Below are 26,933 nucleotides of genomic sequence, written 5' to 3'. Positions count from 1 at the left end.
TTGTTTCCACTTCCTGAATTTTTCCCACAATGATAAAAATATGATGTTCCATCTCAAGTCTGACACCAGGAAGCTCTGGCTTGTATGTGATTTTCCCTGTTGCAAAAGAAGGAAATGGACTCAGACGCTTCTGAAAGCTTGCCAAAGCCACAGCCAACAAAACAGAATAACATCCCCAGTACACAGGCCCCATGGCAGCTCACCTGCCTACACCCTGTAGCCTCTCGGTGACACCCTTTGCTGTTAGACTGTAGGTCACTTCCCTTCTCCTGGAGACAACACTTATATTTGCAATATAGCTCATTTGAGATGTAGCCCTATTTTAGATCACGTGATAAATTGCATAGATCGTCCCTCACCCATTTTTTTAAAGTAAGTTTCCAATGTTTCTATCAGCCTTTTGTATTCTGTACTCAGAAAGGTTTCCCAGAAGAGTGAGGCCTGAATATCTCTTACAGTATTGAACCCAAAGAGAATTTGGTCTGCATGGAAACAGAAAGGCTTGTTTCTTTCCACAGATGTTCATGAAGATAAGACTTTATTTCTTCACTTACTATTCATTTGTTCTAGATAGCGTCTTGTTTTGTTGCCTAAGCTGGGTTGGTTCTATGAGGCTGATATGATCCTCCTGCCTCAGCCTCCAGTGTCATTGGGATTACAGATACACACCACAGAGATGGGTTGATGTATGCTTTCATGATGTTTTAAATGAAAGACTTATTCTCTCTTCCACCTCCCTCCCTTCCTCTCTCCCTCACATACTCCCTCCCTCTCTCACTCCTTCTCTCCTTACTGGACATGTTAAGTCTACAGTTGCTCTAGTCAGTTCTTTGGAAGCTCTAAGGCAATGAGTGGTTGTCAACCTTCCTAATGCTTCCACCCTTTAATACAGTTCCTCATGTTGTAGTCATCCAGAAATATAAAATGACTTCATTGCTACTTTATAACTGTCATTTTGCTACTGTTATAAATCATAATGTAAATATCTGATGTGTAGGATATCTGACATTGACCCCCGTAAAGGATTGTTTGAGCCACCAAAGCGTTTGTGACTCCCAGGTTGAGAACCCCTCCTCTAAGGTAAAGCCTATAGGACAGTACATCTGCTTAAGAACTTTTGAGGGACTAATCACTAAGACCTGCCACATAGTAGAAGAATAAATTAGCTTTCCCCTTCCTTTACCAGATCTGGCACATGTCTATATTGGCATTCAAAAGAGAGTTAAGAGAATCCATTTTCAACCTATTTACACATGTAAAATAGCTCATTTGGCATGTAGCCCCATTTTAGATCACTTGAAAAACTGCATAGACCATTTCTCACCCATTTTAATAAAATAATGTTCTGGAATTTATTTTAGTATGGACAAGGTCTCATATTGTAGAACAAACCCGCCTGGAGTTCAGACTGGCTCCAATCTGACAGCTTTCTGCCTCAGCCCTTTATGTGGTGGAATTACAGGTGTGTGCCACCTTATGGCAGGGGTGAATTATGCATACTTCTTCAGCCCTGTCCTGTTGTATCTCTACTATTTCCCTTTGTTGTTTTTCTTATTATTTAGATAGTTAATCAAACCTCTGGGTAATTCCATTCCTTCCTTCCCAGTCAATCTCTGCCGTTTTTTTTTTTAACTAGTCTTCTAGGTCCCCCCTCTCTTCTCTTCTTCTTCTTCTTCTTCTTCTTCTTCTTCTTCTTCTTCTTCTTCTTCTTCTTCTTCTTCTTCTTCTTCTTCTTCTTCGTCTTCGTCTTCGTCTTCTTCCTCCTCCTTCTCCTTCTTCTTTTCTTCTTATTTTCTTCTTCTCCTTTTCTTCTTATTCTTTTCTTTTTCCTCTTCTTGCTTCTCCTCCTCTTCTTCTTCCTCCTTCTCTTCCTCCTCCTCTTCTTCTTCTTCTTCTTCTTCTTCTTCTTCTTCTTCTTCTTCTTCTTCTTCTTCTTCTTCTTCTTCTTCTTCTTCTTCTTCTTCTCCTTCTCCTTCTCCTTCTCCTTCTCCTTCTCCTTCTCCTTCTCCTTCTCCTTCTCCTTCTCCTTCTCCTTCTCCTTCTCCTTCTCCTTCTCCTTCTCCTTCTCCTTCTCCTTCTCCTTCTCCTTCTCCTTCTCCTTCTCCTTCTCCTCCTCCTCCTCCTCCTCCTCCTCCTCCTCCTCCTCCTCCTCCTCCTCCTCCTCCTCCTCCTCCTCCTCCTCCTCCTCCTCCTCCTCCTCCTTCTTCTTCTTCTTCTTCTTCTTCTTCTTCTTCTTCTTCTTCTTCTTCTTCTTCTTCTTCTTCTTCTTCTCTTCCCTCCCTTCCTCCTTCCCTCCCTCCACCTCTTCTTTCCTCCCAGGACATGTTTATAATGCCTTTAAACTTGTTTAAATAAAATTTAAAAATAAATAATAATCACAAAAGAAACCAAGTCAGTACCCAGGCAACTAAGCATGTTCCTCAGCCATATCTAGGCTTTCAGTGTGGGGTTTCTGCTGTCTCTTCAACTTTGAAAGACAATGAATGACTGGAGATGAAACAGTGGCTATGAACATGGGTATCAGTGCACTTACAGGGTTACAGTGGTCTCACCAACACAGAAGCAAGCAGAAACTGCCATGGGTTTGGCAATGTAGAAATTAATAACTCATCCTGGAATGTTTACAATCCTGTTCACACTGGGAAATGTGAACAGGAGTCCTTGAATTACGTTTTTATGCTCAGAAATCACTGAATGCAAGGATTCAAGTGTCATTAAGATAGCTTCAGGACAGAAACGTCTCCTGGTGGTAAGATTGTCTTCACCTCTGCTCCAGTGGACAGTCTGCTATCCTGGGACCCACAGACACTTAGCCTTTGCCAGCACATGCTCCCCAAGCAGAGGGTACCTCCTTTGAGGGTATTCTTTCTGGTTACTTTGTGGTTCATATGTCCAGAGCAGCCTGTGCAACATAGTACCTTAGGATGGGCTCTACTCCAGCAAAGGATTCACTAAGACTAACTACAAACTGTCTCCATTCATTTCAGAAGCATGTTTCCTCTCCTTATTCTGGATTTTATGAAGGTATACCTAAACTTGGAAAGATGTATTCCAAGAGAACTCTATTTTGAAGGATTTCAAGGAAGCCCTCTTTTTAGACAAAGGCTGAAAGTCACTCTGCTTTCTATCCCTTTTGTGGCTCCATATTTTCTCCCAGTAGATTTTTCACTGAGGAATTCAATTATAATTCCGTTAACAGGCAAGCTTTCTTCTATGAAGGGCACTTTGAAAAGTACTGTGTAAACCCATGGATTTGGAAATATTGCATTTAACACAGCACATTTGCTGCAGAATGCATACAATAAGAAAATTAGCTATACTTCATACAACCTAGTTTACATGTATGTGAGTTGAATAAATTATTGTAGCAACTCTTTTTTTTCCAATGCAAAAAGCAGGAGAAATTTTATTTAATCCAGCATGCTGGGGTCACCCTGCACATGAGGAGAGAGGGAACAACCCCATGCAGCCCTCACAGCAGGCCTTTATATAGTCCGCAGAGCAGCCACCATTAGGCACAATATGATTGGTAGATCAGTGTTACCTTTAAACTGATTGGTTGTTAGGGAATGAGGTAGGTGGCCAATGGTCTTGGAATAACTCTGGGCCTCCCCTAGCCGCAGGGACCTCCCTGTGGTCTAAGGAATGTAATTTAGCCTCTCCCTTCTGGGAGGAGCAAGTGTTCCATGACCTTTACAAAGTTGCTGAGCTGACCCTTTCATTCCCTCCTTTTTCTTTGTACATGCTTCGATCCTGAAGCAATTGCTGGTATTCCAATAGCTCATACTCCTGGTCTTCAGAAACTAGTTTTTGTATCTCTGCTTTAAGATCATTAACTATACTGTACTTATGTGTTTCTTAACAATAGCAACCAAGCAGTGTAAAATGTAGGGGCCAAAGGTCAAACAATAGCAGGAGAACAATTAAAGGTCCTAACAGGGTGAATATGCAGGTGGCTAAACAAGGGTAGGAGTCAAACCAAGACTCAACCAGCCATGACTCTGTTCTCTTTCTTTTCCACTTGGCTATCCCTTTCCTCACTGTGGCCATTGACTCTTGAACAACCCTGGAATGGTCTATATAAAAGCGACACCAGTCAGCTAAGGCAGCACGTCGCCCTCCTATCCTGCAGTCCTACTTCTGATAATGAAGTCAGTGACTCTTGAAGGTGACAGATGGAAGTTTCTATTCTCTCTACATCTAAATCAATGACTGCCCTCAGACTGTCATAATTTTCCCATTGCAAGACCAGAGCAGAGGTCCTAATGGCTGCCCCAGCCATCCCCAATCCCATTAGAAGGGAGATAACAACTCTGTTTTAAAATCAACATAGGCCTGGGACAGCACTAGTAAATGAACCAGAAAGCTAGCTTAGTATGCTTTCACTGTGGAGTGGGACTTGTAGCATTGTAATATTAAGCCCGGCTAAATGTGGGTTGTGAACCCACTGAGTCTGGTGAATGGAGAGTTTCAGTCATCTAGCCCTATACGCTTGTGACATCGAGCACTAAGTGACGGTGGGCCACCCAGTGTGTCTTTCTGCCTTTTATGCTATGAAATTTATAATATGTGCTTTTCCAGAGGAGGAGACTGGTTCACAGTCATCTGGGAGCTGGAAAGTGCAGTGTGGAGACAGCCTGCAGAACCAGGGCTCACTAGACTAAAAGAACCTCTAGCTACAGTCCGTTATTCTAGGATGGTAGGAAGTGTGTGCTGGGATTTCCTGAAGGGCTAAAATAGTGAGTGCCCTCTCCTGAGGTACAAGCTGCCCCTGCAGGCAGGCAGCAAACTCATATGGTGATCTCTAGGCTTTGAAAAAATATCTCAGACGACTGTGGTCCAATGTTTGCCATTCTTCCTTTACAATGATGATGATGACATCATCATCATCCTCCTCCTCTTCATCATCAACCACAACATCATCATCATCAACAACAACAACAACAACAACAAAAACCCCAAACAAACAAAAACCACGTTGTTTGTTTTCCGAGCAGGGCTCATATTACTACATGTATATAGAAGTCAGAGGACAGCTTGCTCGACTTGATTCTCTTCCTCCATGTGGGTCCTGGGGCTTGAGCTCAGATTGTCAGGCTTGGTAACAAGGGCCTTATCCACTGAACCATCTCAGTCACCCAGTCTCCCACTTCTTAAAGGATCTCACTCTATCTTTGTATGTATGTGTGTGACACACACACACACAGAGAGAGAGAGAGAGAGAGACAGACAGACAGACAGACAGACAGACAGAACACTCTGTGACTCACTGGGAACGGAACACAGAGCCTTTGTACGTGTTTGGCAAAGGCTTTCCTAACCCTAGCCCTTTATTTTACTTCTCATTTTTAGACAGGGTCTTACTAAGTTATTCAAGTTGGCCTTGCGTGTACTTTGTACCCTAGGTAGACCTCAGCCCCCCTGCCCCCAGAGCTGAGGTTACAGCCTATGCCACTAAGCCTGACTCTCGTCTTAATTTTACTTTGTTTTTGCATGTGTGCGGTAGACAGCAAATTCTCCGCTGAGTGGCTAGATCTGTGTGTTTCAAGACTGTCTGAGAATGCTTCATCAAACATGGCAGACAAATAACCAGCTCTCTCAGTACCTCTGCTGTGCAAATGTCATCACCTATGCAAATACCAGCTTCTAACGCCAGCTAAGGCAATGGCTTGCTGTCCCTTTGGGAGCTAAAGGCAAGCCTTCAGAATTGGGTTGTGTGTGTGCGCATGTGCAGGTTGTTGTCATGTGGTTCTTTTGGTTTGACTGGGTTTGGTTTTGTAGGGTGAGGTTGATAACTTTTAATTAAGACCCTACAGCTTTCATCTGCCCTAGAACGAGCACTGAGCATATCGGGCATTCCCAAGTCCTTAGGGGAGACCCGCTAGTCTGTGTTGCTGCTGATCAGAGTACCCTCCACACAGACTTCAGCTATGGATTTCCCTGTTGCCATTATCAAGTTTTTTCTCCTCACTATAAACATTAACCCCACAAATGGGCTGCTGTGGGGGCAATATGTGAAGTTTTTGATGACAAAAGACTACAAGTGGTACTGGCATTGAAACCAGAACACTGTTTTACTAAATGTGGCTTGGTGCTTGGCCTTGTCGCAATCTAGACAACTCAAACCGATGATACCAAGATACAGGTAGGATTTAGCCCCCCATAAGCAGCCTGAGTTTCCCTTGTCACTTACATGCTTAGGATGTCCAGGTGAGAATGGGAGACGACTTCAGTTCATGAGCAACTATCCAGCTTCATATCCAGATAGCACCAAAGGCTAGTAAGGGCTGAATGCCTTGTCCTTCTTACTGCAGTTTGCTTTCTAATTCTAATCTATCCAAGATGTGGTCCTTTACGACACTCCACGTAACACAGATGCTTGACCGTTTCTGCAGTAAGACAGTGTGTGCGCATCGAATTCTTTGCCAATGACTGGAACCCACTGAGGATTCGGTCACGACTGTGGTAGTGTTAGAAGCTACCTTTCACCTCACTTAAGCCTTCTGCATCCTCTTCCCCAGGGGTCAGCAGATTCCTATACAAGCAGGCCGTCGGACTCCGATGTCTCTTTGGAAGAGGACCGGGAAGCGATTCGGCAAGAGCGTGAACAGCAAGCGGCTATCCAGCTTGAGAGAGCGAAGGTGACTTTCTTCCTTTTTGTTTTTTTCTTTTGACCAAAAGCAACTTGGAGAGGAATGGATTTATTAGTTTACAACTCTGGTCACACTCATTGGTGACAGAAACCAGAGCAGGCGCTCAAGCATTACGGGAACCTGGAGGCAGGAACTGACGTAGGTGCTATGGAGAAACTCTCCTTATTTGGTTGGCTCTCTTTGGCTCACTTACCCTACTGTCTGATAGCACTCGGGGCCACCTGACTGAGGGTGAGACTGCCCACCATGGGTTGGGCACTTCTATGACAGTGCTAGTCAGGAGACCACTCCCCAGGCTTGCCCATGGCCTAATTTGGTAGGAGCATGTTTGTCGTGGGCATTCCCTCTTTTCAAATGACTCTCGCTTATGTCAAGTTGATGTATAACTGGTCGCTCTGGGGTATTCACTTCTCAGCCATCCCGCTAAGGCAAGGTTCTCTGTTGCGTGTGCACCCTCACAGAAGTTATAGTATCTGCAGGAGCCTGTTTCTTGTGAACCTTTGCCTTTTCCTATTTGATTTTGTGGTAATCATTGGTCCTTTCCCAACCTAGCAGTGTGGCAATATCAAACTGCTTCAAAAAGTATTGGCAGAGAACCCTTTGAGCTGCTAGCCTGAGTCCTCTGTTCTTGACCCCTCCCCACCCTTGCCTAACCTCTTTTAATATACCAAACAGGCACCACCGTGCCATGGGCCCCTCCACTGCTTCTTCTGTTCTGCAGATTCTAGATTTCAGGTTCCCACCTCAAGTTCAATACAGAGCTCAGAACATTACTTTGTCTGCTTGTTTGGTTGAGAAGGGGTCCACTACACTAGCCATTCTGGTCTTGAACTTGTGGACTTAATAGCTGGGCTGCAGACGCGCCCCATCAGACCTGGTTAAGCCCTTTGAAAAACTCAAAGAAGAGCAGCAAAACTGAAGTTAGCCAATATAGGCTTCAGATCCCTTTCTTCCAGAAGACACAGGATGCAGCAGGAAATCAATGGCACAGTTGAATATAGGACCAGAATTGCTACTAGAGCTCTCCCATCCTTCCTAAATCTCTCTAACTTGTTTTTTCAAAGCACAGACCCTTTCTGCAAATTAATTTCTATGCATGGCAACAACATACAAGACAGGGTTTATAGTGAACCTGTCTGCTTGCTTCCATGCCAACCCCAGTAGCAGGTACTTTTCTGGATTTTAGACTCAAGCCTAAATAAAGTTCATTTCCTTTCTTTTCTGGTTATGATAGATTGATTGATCTGGTTATGATAGATAAATTGATAGATCTCTTGCTTTAGAGATTGAAGCAAGAGAAGAATGATTCAGATGAACGAGGGTTTGGCATCCACACACTCTGTGTCCATGCTCTCTGAGAGGAGGGCATCTGCACAGTGTCTGGGAGGGAGCAAAGCGGTCCTAATGTGTGTCCTGCCTCAACTGTTGATATTCCCAGAGCAAATAAATAAACCCACAGCAGAGCTGCCCAGCAGCTCGGAGACCTTGTTGCTAGTTCTTGCTTTGAAAATGTCCTTTGCCATCTGTTTCATTACTGTTCGGTCACCTAAAAATGGTGGTGGCAGGACCACAGCCTCGACTGGTGGCTGGCTTAGCCCCAACAGGCTGCACCTGCTCAGGAGTACTTTGCCAACAGGAGTTCCTATGCAAGTTTAAAACCAACCAACCGTTAGAAGGTAGGAGGGAGATACAGGTGAAGAGCCTGCTTGTTAGGTTTGGCCCACATTGGCCCCCTTTGCCCTGGCATGACGAGATGCTCATCTACAAAAGATCTCAGGTTTTCAGATCTGAGGCTCTTTCAAAAATCCTTGTCTTCCGCCCACCCTCTCTCCCTCAAGTTTATAATACCCACTGTGCATTCCCTAGCATGTTTTTCTTGTGTGTGTGTGTGTGCACATAAGTGTACATATGCATACTTGTGTGCATGTGTGTGGATGTCAGAGGTTAATGTGTTTTCCTAATCACCCTCCACCCTAATATGTGAGACATGTCTAGTACTGAACCTGGAGTTCACCATTTGTCTACACTGGCTTAGGCCAGCAATCCTCCTGTCTCTGCCTCCACAGAACTGGAATTAAAGTTGTACACCTCTACATATCTTTTGTCACAGATACTGGGAATCTGAATTCAGTTCCTTGTTCTTGTGCAGCAAGTATTTCAAACAGAGCTGTCTTCCTAGAACTTCCCTCGCCCCAGGAGACATGTCCTGTATCCCACAGTTGGGACAGTGTCTGGGACAGGCTAAAGTAAATAAACAGCTCATAGGAGTGGAGGACAGAGCTGCCTGCCCCACCTCTGTGCATCCCTCCCCGGTCCTTTTGGGACGGTTCTTTATTGAGGATGCTGGGAAGTACTGCAGAAAGAAAATGGCTGGGCTGAGAGGAATGAGTCACTCCCGGAGTCGTCTCTGCAGCTCTCTGGATGTGGCCTGCAACTATAAAACCCAAGAGGAGAGCGCTCTCTGGGAAGTGGTTTCCTTGTTGCCCGGAACCGTCATTCATCCTGTGACATGTTTCCACAGGGAAAATGCTCCCTCTCCTCCTTCCCTCCTCATTCTGTTCTCCTGTCTCCAGTCCAAACCTGTAGCTTTCGCGGTGAAAACGAACGTGAGCTACTGTGGCGCCCTAGATGAGGATGTGCCCGTTCCCAGCACAGCCATCTCCTTTGACGCCAAGGACTTTCTCCACATTAAAGAGGTAAATGTAGGACATACTGCACCTCGTCACCTGCCAAAAAGCTCTAGCTGGGAATCAGCCCGTGCCAAGCCCACAGGAGAGGCGACCCAACGAGCTGCCTGTGTGGAGCCTCGGTTAATGCTCTGGGCCCTGCATCCTTTCGTCTCACTGAGATTTACAGGCTGAGATCATCGCCTGCATTGCCACACGCTCCCAACGTAGGGCACACCCAACGTTTAGAATGAGAGTGTGGATTTCGGATTTTGCACCATACACGTGCTCTCTCTCTCTCTCTCTCTTTGTGTAACTCTGTCTCTTTCACTGTCTCTCTCTGTGCCTATCTCTGTCTCTATGCTCTGTCTCTCTGTCTCTTTCACAGTCTCTGTCTCTTTCTGTATCTCTGTCTCTTTCACTCTCTCTGTCTCTAGGTCTCCCTGTCTCTTTCTCTGTCTCTCTCTGTCTCTATGTCTCTCTGTCTCTGTCTCTCTGCTTCTGTATCTCTGTCTCTTTCACTCTCTCTGTCTCCCTGTCTCTTTCTCTGTCTCTCTATGTCTCTCTGTCTCTGTCTCTCTGTCTCTCTCTGTGCGCGGGCGCATGTGTGTGTGTGTGTGTGTGTGTGTGTGTGTGTGTGTGTGTTGGGAACCAAACTCAGGGTCTAGTGGAGACTAGAGAGCCATGGATCTATGGCTCTAACTTAGGGAAGCATGAGTTTGGTATTAGCAGTATCCAGGAGGAATCTTTACAGATGGATATTATGAAAGACACTGGACTGTAGTTCTGAAATAGTTAAAGCTAAAAAGGGGGCAGAGGACTCTAGGAAACAGACGGCTTGAGGGGTCAGGCAATGTAAAGAGGGCTTGGAACTTCACATGTAGAAAGACAGAGTAATGAAATAACACAACAAAAGCTTGAGTTTTGTGTGCAGCCTAGGTACAGTGTAGTTCTGCTTTGTATCAGGCATTGTGCTAAGCATTGTAGGCTGAGCTGTGAGGACCACAGATGGTCTTTAAGGGCAAGGCACTCCGAGTCTGAGGACAGGTGGACAGTTTTTGTGACTACTGTATGTATAAAAGAAAAAGCTGGACTCATGTCCTGGAAGTTCACAGAAAGAAAAGGAGCCCTCAGGATGGAGGAAGCATCAGAACTGGACATAGTTGTGGAGGGACAACTGGCAGCGCCACTGCATGGCCAGAGAGCTGTAGCAAAAGTAAAACACAACAGGCCACGTGCAGGGTTCCAGACCTGGAGCCTTTCTTCTGGCTGTGCTTGGGTTGAATTAGACAAACACTATTGCTGAGCTGTTAGCCCCAGCCCTGAGGGAACGTCACCAGGTCAAGAAGACTGGTCCTTAAGACCAGACAGTAGGCTGCAAAGGAGTCTGGAATAAAGTAGAGATGCGCTGAGCCTTATGGGTGGGGATGAAGGCCGTGATGGGCAAGTGGAGAAGGGCACAGGGCTGCCGAGACTGAGCAGGCGCTGGGCAGCTTAGAGGAAGGGTGAAGGAGCAGATAGAAGGAACTTGGGGCTCCCACTCCACTACATGTAGTAGAGAGAGCAAGGGACGGAGAAACAGGGATGGTGGCCTGCTTATTGAAGTTGCCTGGGATTATAGGAAGTCACAGCAGCCTCTAGATTCAGCTTTTGAAAGACAGAAGGCAGAAGGGGGGCCAGATGTTGCAGTGCATGGCCATGAATTTACATTCCAACACATTGTGTCTGGGGCTGTCCCCCTCAGCATCTGAGTGGCTGAATCTCTCATTATTTTCACCCAAAGCAGCTAAGCCATCTTCAGGAGTCTCCTGCCAGCATTCATCCTTTCACAGGTGACACAAACTTTTAAGGGCAAGGGGCATTCTTCCACATATATGACACAGACATTCCAACCTTGCCGTGTTTCATTGCTTTTTTACATTGTACTAGTATTCTAGTTTTTATTAATACTTATTTTAATTGGACATATTTCTGTGATCATTCGGTACATATTGTGTATAATAGGTCTTCTGAAATCAGAAGAGTTAATACTTTGGGCTCTTTAAACTTAAAAAAAAAATAAAGCTTTCTGAGGTAGGTATGACATTTTGAAACATATATGAAGCCTGTCTTGGCCAAGTTGGGGTAACTAACATTTGCATCTGCATAGAGGCACTTTGTGTGTGGCGCCTTTGAGTTCCTCTGACAGTACTTTGATGTGTCTTGCTGGTAGTGTTTGAGTCTGAGAGCTGTTGATCAAGGGATTTTCCTTCTGACTGGCAGCTCCTTTTCCTTTTGTAGTTTCTGAGCTAGTAATCGTATATGGATCAGAGCCACTGACTTCAAATCTCACAGATCAGATGAAAAAAAAAAATCTTAGAAAGAAAACATGCCAATCACTTTAGGGAAATCAAGATGGAGAAGAGTGGAACAGTGAGAAGGGGCCTTTCCAGAGAGCTGGCACAACCTGTAGGGCATCAGCAACCCATGGGCACACTTCGGTGGCAGGCTGATGGCTTTCTGTCCAGCCATCTCCCAAGCACGGTTCTAAGAGCTTTCTCGACTTAAAGGTCAAGAATAACCACACCCGTGCCAGTTCCAAAGCCAAACAGAGAGAGCCTTAAGGTTTGACTCTGCACAGAGCCTTGCTCCCCAGGGGCCAGAGAATGTGTTCACTCACTTCGAGTAGGAGGCTCAAAGCTGTTCTTTAGCTGTTTCCTAGAACTACAGGAAACCACTTTGGGAAGTTGCATTAGCCATCTCAGGCAACCCTTTAAGGCCACCGGGGTACCACTTAACAAATTAGTATCCTGGTGGACTGACTTAATTTCAGGAAATAACTTAAGCCCCAGGAAACTCTGACTCCTGGTTTGTGTTATCCCTGCCGCAGTGGAATGTAAACCCCAGACCTTATGCACCAAAGATTTCAGAAGGGCCCTCTTGCCTTTTCTTTATTACAAAGTAAACAGGCCTGTTATTTCAGGTGTGTTATCCTGGATTAGTCAGGACTCTAAGACCCAGATTGCTCAAAGTTCCCTATCAGCTCACACTCCTTCCAAGTCAGACTCATGATTGGCAGGGAGCCTGGCTTGTGCAGGAGCTCTGAGCAGGAAGGACTGAAGCCTGCCGTGTCACTGTCATTTCAGTAGGAGATTGTTACTTAGAATTATTCAAGTTACTCAGAATTTCATGCTGTGATGACTCAATGAACCTTCCAGGCCTCCTTCTCACAATGTCAGTACCAGAGATGTGCAAATTCCACCTTCTGAGCTAAGCAATGCATCCTACAGTTGGTATATATTGAAACATGCATACAGACATGCACACGCATGCATACACACACATATACACATACATATACATACAAATACACATACAGACATACACATGAATATACACAGAGAAACACACAGAGACACACACATATACATATATGCACATGCACACACACATATACATACACATACACATACAAAGTCACACACATACACAGGTATATATATATATATATATATATATATGTATATATATATATACCTTAAGATACACACAGAAAAACATACATACATACATACACACACATATACACATAGAAACACACATACATGTACATACACAGACACACATATACATACACAAAGACACACACACATACACACACACAAATAAAATCAAAGAAAATGAGTTTCTTATTCCTGGAAGGTTTAAATGATATATATTTTTTATCTAATTTATAGAAATTACCAGTAGAAGCATTCCCTTGAGACAGGTGGCTTAGACTAAACTTCTGTCTGCTGTGGGCTCAATAAATCAATAACTGTCAATATAATTTTTCTGGCACTTTGGATAAGACCATGCCAATTGATGGTTACCCCACATTCATTAGAGTCTTTTGTGGACTTGTGTTCCTAACTTTGTACATCATGAAACCAGAAAGGAATCTTCTCATTTCTATTAGGCCCAGGCTATATAGAGATTATTTCCAAATCGTATGTACAAACATGTCATTCATTCAGCCCTTTTCCTCAATGAATGGGCTGTGCTTAATTTGAAATCCTGCATTTGAATGAGAGTCGACAGTAATAAGTACCATGTAAGTTTCACCTGAAAGCTCTTGAATGACTGTCCATCTAGCGTTTTACACATAACATGCGTCCACTGACACAGATTGTGTCTGGTGGGATCTTTTGTCCTGAAGACTAAGGAGGCCTTCTTGAAAGAACCGAATGAATCCAGAGCTTAGAACCTGCTTTTGATAGGGCGGTTCTAACTGGCCCATTGCCTCCACCATAAAGCAACTTACATGGAAGCCTCTTGAGGCTTGGTGACTATTTTCACAGTAGGACAGCAGATGCGAGAGTTACAGTAGAGAGCAGATTTATCATTTGGGCCTTTACAATAAATTCCCCGGAAGAATCCTCCTTCACTCTGTGAGCTGAAAACATTTTCTACAAAGCACAACAGCAGGAGCTGTTTGTGGTCTCTACACACTGTGTGCACACTGGACAGATAACATTGTATCCCTCTGCTTCCTTGGAGTTGACTACTGAGACCTGAAGGTAACTGCATTACTATTGAGTACAGCTCTCCTCTCTGCTTTCCAGAAATATAACAATGATTGGTGGATAGGGAGGCTGGTGAAAGAGGGCTGCGAGATCGGCTTCATCCCGAGTCCGCTGCGCTTGGAGAACATTCGGATTCAGCAGGAACAGAAAAGAGGCCGTTTTCATGGCGGGTAACACCCCATCTTTTTCATGAGCTAACCTTTCTCCTTCTTTCCTCTGTTCCTCCTTCCCTCCCTCCTTCCTTCTCTCCCTCCCTCCTACTTTTTCTCTCCTTTCCTGCTTTTTGGTGGGAAAGTTGGGTAATATTATCAAGTTTTTTAAAATTAAAAACGGAGTGAAGCAGTTTATTCTTTTGACTCAACCTCTGTTTTCTGTTGGTTTCTTTTTTCTTTCTCTTTTCTTTCTTTTGTCTTTGTTTTTGTTTTTCTTGAGACAGGGTTTCTCTGTATAGTCCTGGCTGTCCTGGAACTCACTCTGTAGACCAGGCTGGCCTCAAACTCAGAAATCCGTCTGCCTCTGCCTCCCAGAGTGCTGGGATTACAGGCGTGCGCCACCATGCCCAGCTGTAGGTTTCTTTTTTAGTTCAGGAAGGCGGGTTCTTTCCAACTCTCTTTGCCTGAACCCTAATGAAAACCCACTTTTAAAGCAAAAGGACACTCACCTGCATGCACACCATTCTTGAAGAGGATACAAAGGTTTCGGGTTTAATTGTTTCTACTGTGCTCTGACCCCTAGCACCTCAGAAACCAACATGAATTCCACAGCGGAAGCTGCTCAGTAAACCCATCTGCAAATCCCATTTTCTCCTGTAAGAATCACTCCAGGTCTCACTTGACCTAGAGTTGGTGTTTTGCTTGGGTTCCTGTCAAAGACTCTGTCTGGTGGGCTCAGTGTGAGATGATATGTAGACGGTCCCAGAGGTCCCTTCCTCTCCCTGGGGTCCTGTGACATCTTCTGCTTACCCTGTGCTGATGACACTGGGAAGCTGCGACAGATCGGCCTCTAATGGTCAAAGGACACAGTACCCAGGTCGTCAGTGTGCTAGTGGCAGGTCCCGGGATGCGAGCACAGCTGGGTCGCAGATACTGTGCCACTGCTTTCTGTGAGGCACTGATTTCATATGCGTTAGAATTCTTCCAAAGCCTTCGGGCAGAGCAAGTTCTGCTGGTGTTATCCTTGTTTTGAGACAGTCTTGATATAGCCGAGGGCTGTCTTCATGAGGCAGTGCTGCTCCAGCCCACGCCCCTGGTGATGGAATCACAGCTTTGCATCGCCATGTCTGGACCACGCCTTCCTTTGCCTCAGTCTCTCTTTTCAGTTAGACTTTTTTTTTTTCAACTAAAAAATAATTGTGTTATTTAAGGTTCATTTCTTCTGCTTTTATCCTAATAGAAACCTTTCCAGGATAATAGAAGATCAGAGATGTTCAGCTAACCTACCCTTCTAATGATTAATTTGTAAAAATGTCTGCTCTAGACAGTTCATCCTCTCTGCTTCTCAGCACACTGGCAATGCTTGGCCCTTCCCAAGGACGCAGCATTTGCCTCTTCCTCCTCCTCCTCCTCCTCTTCCTCCTTCTTCTCCTCGGACCCCTCTTCCTCCTTTGCTTTGTCTCTTTTAGGGCCCTGTGGCACCACTCCAGTGACACCTTCCTTTCCTACCATATTTTAAGCTGGACCCACCCTGGACCCACCCCTTCTCTGTGTTTTCCATCCCTTTCCAACTTAATTATTTCTATTAGACTTAATTACTCTCAGAAATATTGTGTATTTATCTGTTTCTCTTGTGTAGCCTTGACTATCTCCTACTAGAATATGACTCCCCATTTCTCACCCTTGTTAGCTGTTAGTAACATATATATATTTTTTACTTTGATGCAAGAGAAACAATAAAGCCCTGGGCTCATTCACAGAGGCTCATTTTGCACACTTCTCTCTGTAAGGTTCAGATAGCTCCGATGGTCAGAGATGGGGAAAAAGAATACTCAAAGATATACCCACATACCCGCAGTGTGACCCACCATCCTGCCAGTAAGTGGCAGACCTGTTCATTGCTGGAATATAAGACTAACTGAATTACTATTGATAGAACCATTACTGTGGACAGCATGGAACATTCTCTCCCACACACACTTTTAAGAAGTTCTCCCGTCTTCTTGCTTGTTCTGAACTGACTGGTCTCTGACCAGCACTTTGATGACTAAGCGCCCAGGTAAACACAGCGCTCTAAAGAGCATCCTTACCAGGGGGTCTTTCTGCTCGGTTTCTGTACAGATAATTGGGAAAGAGAATTGACCAAGTATTTCCAGGTCTCAATTAGTTCTCCACTTTCTCTGAGAAATGAGGTCAGAGAAAGCATTTGAGAAGGTTCTTCCCTTCTAACAGGATTTGGTATGTTGTGAATTATTTAGTAGAAGGCCAAAGAACGCCTTGGATTCTCAGTTTCTGTTTTCAGAGGATCTGGGGAGTGAGTCTTAAGTTCCTTTCCGTGTTCTAGGAAATCGAGCGGAAATTCTTCCTCCAGCCTGGGAGAAATGGTGTCAGGAACCTTTCGAGCAACGCCCACAACAACAGGTGAGGGGCTTGCTACTGTATGCAAACACTTTTACTGGTTTGGAAATAAAAGCTTGATTCAAAGATTTAAAGCTTCTTTTATGAAAAAATTCCTTGCTCATTTGATTGCTATTTGATTTGGAGAGTAATGATGATGTAAGAGTTGAGGCCATCGGTATAGGTTTGAAAAAATCTCATTCACCCCCTATAGCCAGTGCCTCTCCCTGTATAAACCAATCTCAAGGTCATTATTCTACCCAAGAACTCAAGATACTTGTGAGACCAATAGAGATAAAAGTTTGTAAACTCTCACAGCGACATACAGTATGTCCATGAAGCTGTAGCACGTGTGGGGACCAGGCCGTACATCCTGGAATGGTTGTAGCCTATCTGAAGCCAAGATTAGCTTGTTTTTATGTTTGGACATCAGGCAATTCCAGCTGAGCTCTAGAATTAATGCAACTGAGACAGGGTATCTCAATAAAGACTGTGTCTTTGGAAATTAATAGAGATCTTTACGGAGAAAGTTTTCTTCCATCACATTCTCTGACTCCTAGAAGCTAACTTCATTCTGGCCAGGACATGTGGTTGAGTCAGAGATTCAAAGCACCCAATGTTACCAATTCAGATAGCAGGCTAACACATTGTAACATGTATCAATACCAGGTGGAGTCTGGGACAGCTATGGGGGCTTGGTCCTTGCTTGTGGGGTCTCATTCTGACCTCCAGGGATGGGAAATGATCTCTAGGTGGATATATGTAGACAGGACCTGCTGTTTGGATGGCAGCAAAGCCACCTTTGTTGATTGTGAAGTAGACTCTGTTTGCTGGACTCTGCAACCAGTCTTTCTCTTAGCACCTGGAAGGGACAGGGGAAACTGGCTGCCCAAGAGTTGAGAAGAACATAGTAGAAACAGTTGTATCAGGGTTCAGGAGGAACACAGAACATCTGCTGTATTACCTCTGGGTTCACCAACATCACAAATACAAGACAGTAACAACAACAATAATAGGAATGCTTGCTTACATTGTATCAATTTTTACATTCCGTATATTACATTGTGCTTACATTGTATCATTTTATTTTTGCATTTCCCTTAGCTAGCTTGCCCTCAGCCCCACTGTGAGTAGCACATCCAGTGTGGGCACATGCATGCATGATTAGCAAACAACTTCCAGTGTTGTTTGAGTGCCCATCCCCAGCTTCTAATGGGGAAGTCACCGGTACAGAGAGGAAGGTGTCTGTATTCCATGCTCTCACACAGCCTGTCCAGAGCGAAATGGCAGAGGGCGGTGACCTGCTGAGGGGGTGCCAGGCAAGCAGTGAGGATGGTTCCGGGGTACCTTCTCCCATCTTTTAAACTCGTGTGCTGTCATTTATAGAGATTACATATTTTGATGTGACTCTCGTTGTTGTCTTTTAGCAAAACAGAAGCAGAAAGTGGTAAGTCGCGTTTCCTTTTTAAACTCCTGCTAAGGTTCCGATCCGTCCACACCTGTGGATGCTCCATTTCCGTGATCCGCATAGCCATAAAGCGAGGGATGGACCTCCTCCTAGGTGGGAACCCTTAGTAGTCCCTTAGGGAAAATTCTGGATGTTGCGGCCACCGAGGAGAGAGGCTCAGATTTACCTCTCGCTCACGGTGACTTGTCTCTTTCAGACGGAGCACATTCCTCCATACGATGTTGTGCCGTCAATGCGTCCTGTGGTGTTAGTGGGGCCGTCACTGAAAGGTTATGAGGTACAATAACCTTTGTTGCTCTCCTTTCCCTGATCAAGAACCCTGGGGACTATCCTTCGGGCTCTGGCCCCTCCAAGTTCTGGTTACAGGATAGGAGCTGGTGTAAGACAGCTCATAGTATGTGAAGGCAGTAGTGGGGAAACCAGGTGAAACAGGATTAAATTCTGCACATTAATTAAACATTGCCATGTAATAAATGAGAGTACGTGCTGAGGTACACGACATTTCAAATTCTGCCATTCTGGCTTTGTGCTTAAATGGATAAAACCAAGTGGAATGTAATATCTAAATCTGAAACTGGACAACCTTCAGGTCCCCGGCCCCTGCTCCTCCCCATAGGATGTCAGACGGAGAGGAGGTGTTTAGTGGACCTTTGTTGAATGCCTTAATGACTTTCTTGAGGAAGATCTAAGATCTATGTCTCTTTCTCTGAGTTGGAAATTTCAGGTGATGAGCAGGAAAGTGATGAACACACAAAAAAATTAAGTTCTGGACAAGGAGAATACCCAAAACACACAGGCAGGCAGGGCGGCTGAGCCCAGGGCCAACTCCGAGACTACCTGACTACCCACTGCTGTCACTAGAGGCAAGCATAACTCAGCCATGCAAAGATGGCCAACATCCTTGTGCACAGTGAGGCAGAACACATCCTGAAGGGATAAGGGAGGAGGGTTTGCCTGGGGTCCCGGTGAGAACTCTGGGTTCACTCCTCAGCATCCTGGAGAAGCAGCACCGGGGACACTAGCAGCTGTGTCTGATTGTCATGACCATCTGCCCTCTGAGACCCACGGCAGCTGCCTGGCTGTCATGCCGTGTCTCCTTGGTCACTGTGTCCTTGGCTTCCGCCTCTCTCACTTTTGACTTCTCTTTCTCTCTGTCTCTCTCTCTCTCTCTTTCTGTTGTGTTTGCCTCGTTCTTTTTTCCCACCTCTGCAAAGGTAACAGACATGATGCAGAAAGCCCTCTTTGATTTCCTGAAGCACAGGTTTGATGGGAGGTGAGACATACAGATGTTTTTGTCTTCTGATTTTTTTTCCTTAACTGAACAAGTGTGATAAACTGATTTGTGGATCTGTTTTCAACCGTTCCAGAAGTCTAGTAATTGAGCTGAACTCAGCATTCCAGAGAATAGATACTGGAACAGGCATGAAAATATGAAATATAGCCTGAGGCCCCCAAGCACAGAAGGGCCTGGAAAAGGAAATTAATCCATGTGTTGGGTATAATGCATATTTGTCTTTATTTTCTCCCTTACTAGTAAGTTCATACCAATCTGGTTTTCATGAAGAAGTTGGTTAAAATGTTTGTTTCTGATAAATATAATGACTCACTGGTCATGCTGGATTTGGGTAGTGTCTGGAAACTGTGCATATGTGTAAATGCATATATTCACATGCGTGTGATTGGAAGATCTAATATATAACATGTATACAGATATATGTATATGTATGTATATGTATATATACATATATATCTTTGTGAGAATGGCATGCTGGGAACAGCCTCTGAAGCAGGGAGAAATCATCACTTGGACATAGGCTTCAATGTCAATATTGGAGGAAACTACACTTATTTGCACATTATTTTCAGAAATAACCTTGTTATGTTTTTAGTTCTGTTTTGTATGTATCCCACTACAAGCCATTATCACTATAGCTGGGCTCTTAAATAATTTTCTGCCTCAGTTCTGTGGAAAGTGGCTAGAGCTCTTAGGTTTTCTAGAGAAGTGAGGGAGATCTGTATTGACTTAACAATGAGAGAGTGTTTGTTCTCAATGTGGAGCATGGACTGTGCAGAAGCAGCCACCTGAAAAAACAGCCTCTGTCAGAGGTGAATCTATATAGTGCACATTGAGAAACCTGAAGAATGTGTCCAGGTTATCGCTTTAAACTGAAGAGTTCCTTTGAAAAAATCTTTAAATACTTTGAAATAGATTTTAGAGTTTAATTGATATAGCATTTAAAGAAAAGACAAACTCAAACATCTTTAAACAAAAATTGTGTATATATAAAACTTAAGTACAAATATATATAATCTCATACAAATATGTGTATGTATTTATAATTTGTCAAAGAAAAGCCTTCCATGTAATCAGGTGAAAATAATCATTGGTTTCTAAGACTAGCTACAATATAAAGAAGCTGAGGGGCTGGATGGCGCAGTGGTAAGAGTGCTTGTGTGCAAACAACCTGAGGTCAGATGCCCAGCACTCACATACAAACCGGCATTGACTCTCACATGCCTGCAGCCTCACTGCTGTGTGGGAAAAGGTGAGAGTCACATGAGTGCTTGCTGGCGCTGGGTTGTGAAAGACTCTGTCTCAAAGGAATATGGTAGAGAGGCACAGATCGGGATTCCCAGTGTCTTCTGTTGTGGGCACCTGCATCCAACACATACACACACACACACACATACACACACAATACACACTTACACACATACACACACAATACATGCATACAACTCATATACCACATAGACACACACATACACACATATACACACAACACATACATACTTATACAATGCACACACAGAGCATACACACACAAACACAAACCACATACACACTTACACAGATACATACACAATACATGCATAAAACACACACACCACACAGACACTTACACACATACACACATATACACACAACACATACATACTTATACAATGCACACACAGAGCATACACACAAACACACAACACACACACCACAAACACACTTACACAGATACACACACAATACATGCATACAACACACACACTACATAGACACTTATACACATACACACACATACACACAACACATACATGCTTATACAATGCACACACAGAGCATACACACAAGAACACACAACACACACAAGACATACACACTTATACACATGCACACACAATACATGCATACAACACACAAACCACATAGGCACTTACACACATACACACATATATACACAACACATACACACACAGAGCATACACACACAAACACACACCAAACACACACCACATACACACTTACACACATACACATGCACATACAATACATGCATACCACACACACAAACCACATAGACACTTACACACACACATATATGCACAACACATACATACTTATACAATGCACACACACAGAGCATACACACACACACACACACACACACACACACACACACACACAGAGCTGCGATTTTACTTCCAGTAATTGAGAATTGCATTGAAGAAATGGGAATGCTTGCCTGCCATTAGGTGAATTTCTAAGTGTATGATTGAATTTAGGCCAGATCACCTTACTAATAGACCCCCAGATGCATAATGATTTGAACACACTGGAAGCTTAATTTTGCTAACTAAATGATCAGAGACAGGGCTTCCTGTTGGGGAAGAATGGGGAAAACTCAGAACGTTTACTTCACGTTGCATTTGGGGCCCTTGGCCTTTCACTTGAGTTCTCCAGTCAGCTAAAAAGGAAAGGGTCTCTAGGGCCTGAAATAGCTCACATAAAGCTCATTTCATTGGCTAGAATTTTGTTGTGTTTTAGCTGCAAAGGAGAGTGGGAAGTACAATTTAGCTGTATACCTCTGATGAAGAGAAAACAGAGCTTGTCTTTGCTATAATCTAGTAGGCACAAAGGGTTGGTTAAAAAGAGAAGGCCTGGTTATATTCTCTCTCTCTCTCTCTCTCTCTCTCTCTCTCTCTCTCTCTCTCAAGACAAGTAGAAAGTTAACAGAGGGAACAAGAGGAACACAATATATATTAGAATCTTGGCAGAGGAAACATGAGTTCTTTAACTCGATTCTGTCTTCCAGTCATTATCATTAGATAGACAGACAGCCCTCTTCTGTCTAGAAGGTTCTGGATAATAGAGAATTCATGTCCTAACAATGTATGACAAAGAAACCATTAAGCCTGGACTCTAACTTTACAGTAGTGGTCTGTGTCCTGTCCTGTGTTGTTCTGGTCCATAACTCTGACTCACACGTGCCTGTGTGGATGGAAGGCAGCTAACAGGAGAGAGAGCCAGGTCTGCTCTTCTTGGTTGCCAGTACAGTCTTTTCAGCTCTGTGTGGACTTGTTGGTTTTAACCTGGGGTGAAGTCACTGTCCTGAACAGTCTCCCCACTTGTAACTCCATCACAGTCTCGGATGGAAACAAAGTCCATCCTGTAACGCAGCCTACACTTGTTAAGTTGTTTTGGTTCCACATGACATTCGTACAAACGGTGTTGTCAAAGGTTGAAAATAGCATTGCTGAGAACAAGAAACTACTTCCTAATATTTGGCAAAGGGAACGCTGAGTGGCTTAGCGGCTGTGCCAGTGCAGACTGATCCCGTCTTCAATCCCAGGCCATGGAAGAGGTGGTTCATTTAGTCTTGTCTTGAGTCAAGTAGAATCACCTCAGCCGCTGTATCTACACTATTGACGCTTCTCTCAGATCAAAAAGAGAGTTAAATTTTCAGTGCCACATTTTCATGGGGTCTGATGATGTAGAGAGTCTGGGGGTGGTGAGATCTGGAAGCAGCCAAAGCATCAGCTGGAGACAGAGGCAGGACTGGAAGAGTCTGACGCATAGGTGTGGCTAGAGAGAAATGGGTAACAAAGATATGGGGTGGGTGGGGTGAACTTGCTTTCAGGTAAAGAGAAGACAGTACTGAGGAAAATCCCCGTGAGCCCACTAGACAGAGGCTGGATGTTTGGATAGGAAGTGGCTAGGAGCTCCTCATAGATGCTAGCACGTCTTCTGTGTGGGGAATACTGTGTTTTGAGCTGTGACAATCTGCTGTGTTGTGTTTTTACCCATTAAAAAAAGGAGGACAAACAGTGCATAGTCTTGAGTTGAAATCAGCAAAGAGAGCAGTCCCACCGAAGACAGTGATGCGGTAAGACAGAATAAACAACACGGCCCAATGGAAGCCTGTTCTGGGCTCCTTTGGCTGTAACTGTAGCATGGTAGATATCACATTCAAAGGATGCCCAGTGGCTTTCAGGAAGAAGGAGTTAGAGATCCATCGTTTAGGAGGCTTTCCTGGTCAATGCCAAGTTTCAGATCTCTGTTCAAAGTCAATGCAGGGGAGTAGACAAAACCCATCTGTTTGACTACAAGAAGCAAGAGCGTGAATGATTTTTCTTTTTCACTCTTTAGAAATATGAGTCACTTTAGACCTGTATCTTACTCAGTTTGTTTGAGTCTAACTGTAATATATGTAAGGAAAAATGAGGGACCAAGCAGCTCCTGAGAACCTACTGGATATGTCAGTGTCCTCATGCAAGAGTGAGTCCTGTGAGTGGACTTGGTGGCACTCGGCTGTTGGAGGACACAGGAGGCACAGAGTGTCTCTATTTCACACCACAAACACTACCCGGGGGAGGGGGTCAGCTTTCCCAGTGAGGTTTGTGCAGCTGCTCAGTCCAGCATGGAGAGGCTGAACAGGCACCTCACCAGCCATAGTTTAATTGTTATTGATTAATATTTTAATTTAATTATTAATGAATTATAATTTTTATCAGCCCATATTCAGTATGTACAGCACTGGATTTCTTATGACAGCCTTGAGCTTTTTGACAATTGGAAAGCATCACGTTGTGTCCTGGGATGATACAGGGACCCTGTGACGCCTACCAGGATAGGGTCCTAAAGGAAAGGGAGCTATGCTCAAGGGACATGCAAACAAAATGAACAAACAGAACAAAACAGAAAAAAACCCAAAATGTTTAAGTGAAAGACCATTTGAAAGGGAATTTAAGCATGCAACGTAGAGAGATGCTAAAAGTTAGATAAAGTTTGTCAACGGAAGGAAATGTCCATTGGTGACATCACGAAGCAGCCGCACTGCCTAAGTGAAGACTGTTCGCCATTGCAGTTCACATATGGAAAAAAGGAAACGTCTGTCTCATAACCAACATCACCAACCATGATTCAGCTCCGACCACGATTCTCCCTTCTTGTGCTGGCTTCAAACACTAAATTTTTTTGTGCCAACTTGAATGCTTAAACTATATCACGTCTCACTCCCCAAAGTTTTCTCTATCTATGGGATTCACCAACTCTGGGACAGGAGAGTTCATGGTGGTAGACTGTGGAAGATAAGATATGAGGAAATTGTTCCTCTTGAGTCCTTGGATCTCCAACTGTTTTCCTTATATATAATTATACAGACATGCATACATACACACACACACACATACACATGCATACATATATCATCACAACCAAGGCAGCTTCTATTTACACACTTATTTTTGTTACTTGTTGAGACAGGGTCTCATTATGTAGCCTTGAATAGCCTGAAACTTGCTATGTAGACCAGGCTGGTGCAGAACTCCCAGAGAACCACCCGCCTCTGTCTCCCCAGTGCTGGGATTAAAGGTGTGCACCATCACATCCAGTCGTCTAAAGCAACGTATAGAAGGAAGGGTATTTGAGGCTTACAGCTCCAGAAGGATGGAGCCCAGCACAGTCATGGAGGGGAAGCATTGTGTGACAGGCAGGCCTGGTGACGGGAGCTGGAGCGGAGGGCTCACATCTTGATCGTCAGCAAGAAACCGAAAGAGCAAACTCAGAATGCCATCTGGCTTTTGAAACTTCAAAGCAGCTTCCAGGGATGGAATTCCTCCAGGAAGTCCACACCTCCTGAGCCTCCCCAAGCAGTGGCACCAACTAGGGACCAAGTAGCTAAATATCTTAGCATGTGAAGGACATCTTAAACCACCACAAATGCCAAGAACAATCATTTAAGAAACTGGTTTTAGTAAGTGCCTTCTTTTCCCAGAGCAATAATCCTCTGAGATACTAATGACAAATCTGACACCTTTTTATTGATTAGGGGATGAGGCTCAAACCTGCTATAATTTGTCCTCAAGCATGAAAATCAAAAGAAAGAGAGGGGACCCTGGAGTCTCCCTCGCCACCCTGTTCAGTCAGCTTTGGAACACTTTTCCATGTGAGCACTAGGAATTTAAAAATATGTATCATACCGAATGACCTTCTTACTAATTAGCTGGGAGAGAGGAGGATCATCCAGCCATTACATTAGCAATGTGGGAATACTAGTTAGATTTGAATGGATGTGTCATAACTGAAAGAAATATCTTCCTATAGAAAAGCCACAGAGGGGCAGAAGAAGTAGCTCTTCAGATAAAGTCATGTGCCACCAAGCCTGGCGTCCTGCTGTGGAGGCCTGCAGCAGGCAGGCTGAAGACCAGCTGGATTTAGAGAATGGTTTTACTGGGTTTCAGGGATGTTAGTACTACACTCCATCTTGAGGGGAATGGAACTCCCGCTGTCCCATAACTATGGACACTGTCTCAATGAGACTGCCAATGGAAGACTGAAGGTTTCAAGATTCTCCAGAGTGTGAGAGGACCAGGGTGTGTAAAGGAAGAGGGCTAGGAAGTATACCACTGGTTTAAAGACATTACAAATTAAGGAACACTTGATGGCAAATATGAAAACTTTGCCAAGGTGACTTCTACACCTGCACTTGAAGGCTTGGTCATCTTAGAGAGTTGTTACTGGGAAACAAAACTGAACCAAAAGAGAATTGTGCAGCCAGGTGACCATGTCTGTTCCTAAGTTGAAGACCTCTCTAGATCCCCATTGTCTAGAATGAAGCTGATTTTCTCTGTTCTCAGTTTCCTTCTTAGTAGAAGGTGGAGGTTGCTTACCAGTGTTTTCTGATGTCATGTAGCTCAGTTGGACTTTTCTTCTTTGCCTTTCCTTGTTTTCTTTCTTTCTCTTTTACAAAACAATGAAATCGTGAGTGAGCTCCCCATAGAAGACAGACATTCAGAATTATAAGCTCAGCCCACGGTGACGCTCACAGTGGAACAGGAAATATCACAGCCTTTGCTCCTACATGGGATAATTTGACGCTGCCTTAAATAAAGATCAATATGTAAAGGTTCAAAAAGTTAGAGCGCCATGGTAGTGGTATTCCAGGCTCCTGCAGCTTATAAATGCAGTTACCCGGCCTGCACCACTTGGCTTCAGAATCCAACTTCTGAATGTTCTTTTGCTGTAAAGCTTAGGCACAGTGGTGGTACCTACGGCTCCAGGAGAAGGAAGGCTGCAACAGGAGGATTATGAATTCAAAGTTATCCAGATACATATTGTGAGACTGCCTCAAAACAACTGTTTGTTTGCTTGTTTGTTTGTTTCCAAGCATTTATGAAATGAAGGACAGTTTTAGGTCCTCCCCAAGGCAGTCTCCAGACAGATTTAAAATGGCCAGTCACAGGAGGACCAAGAAGATGTGCAATTAAATACATGTTTCCTTCTCTGCTCTAACCCTCAAAGAAGTTTATCCCTGGAGAAGAATAAGTCTGCTATGAGGATCAAGGGAAGCGATCCTCCCCTTTCTGAACTCAGTCATGCTGTGTGGATAAGCATAGGGAAGGTCTGTGGATTTCTCTAGTTGTTCTAGGTGGACCAGCTTTGGTTTCTACAGACAACAGCTGGAAGCTGAGCGGTCTCAGTTAGAAATTATTTTAAGACAATAAAATCTACATGCCATCGTTTGATAGTTACTCTCCATTCTCCATACAAAGTCTCTGCCTTAGTCTTCATGACAGCAAGGCGTGTTCTAACGTGACACAACTCCAGTCCCATACTCATATTGACTTCAGCTATCAGGGCTGCAAATGTCCACCAGATGTGCCCACATGCTCACCAGATGTGCTCAGATGCTACACAAACATACTGAGGCTTCCGTGCCCGCAGAAAGAGAGCCATATTTCTCACACCCTACCCACAAAGCTCCTCTTGGGTCTGTGGAGAA

General features: G+C 44.2%; 1 protein-coding gene across 3 annotated transcripts in view; it reads left to right on the top strand.

Annotated features, from left to right (window-relative positions):
* Positions 1–26,933, top strand: part of Cacnb4 (calcium voltage-gated channel auxiliary subunit beta 4) — a 251,703-nt gene that overhangs the window by 201,578 nt on the left and 23,192 nt on the right. For 2 of the 3 annotated variants that reach the window (XM_052182477.1, XM_052182479.1), the window contains exons 3-9: positions 6,522–6,641; positions 9,227–9,349; positions 13,903–14,033; positions 16,360–16,436; positions 17,840–17,859; positions 18,077–18,157; positions 19,095–19,153. In XM_052182477.1, coding sequence (XP_052038437.1) covers positions 6,522–6,641; positions 9,227–9,349; positions 13,903–14,033; positions 16,360–16,436; positions 17,840–17,859; positions 18,077–18,157; positions 19,095–19,153 — 611 coding nt within the window. Of the gene's footprint in view, positions 1–6,521; positions 6,642–9,226; positions 9,350–13,902; positions 14,034–16,359; positions 16,437–17,839; positions 17,860–18,076; positions 18,158–19,094; positions 19,154–26,933 lie in introns of those variants that run through there. The other variant, XM_052182480.1, reaches the window with a different exon arrangement.

The sequence above is a fragment of the Apodemus sylvaticus genome, chromosome 5 (assembly GCF_947179515.1).
Source record: "Apodemus sylvaticus chromosome 5, mApoSyl1.1, whole genome shotgun sequence".
In the NCBI taxonomy this organism is placed as follows: Eukaryota; Metazoa; Chordata; class Mammalia; order Rodentia; family Muridae; genus Apodemus; species Apodemus sylvaticus.
Note: the sequence above shows the minus strand (reverse complement) of the source record. Positions and strands in the feature narration are given on the sequence as shown.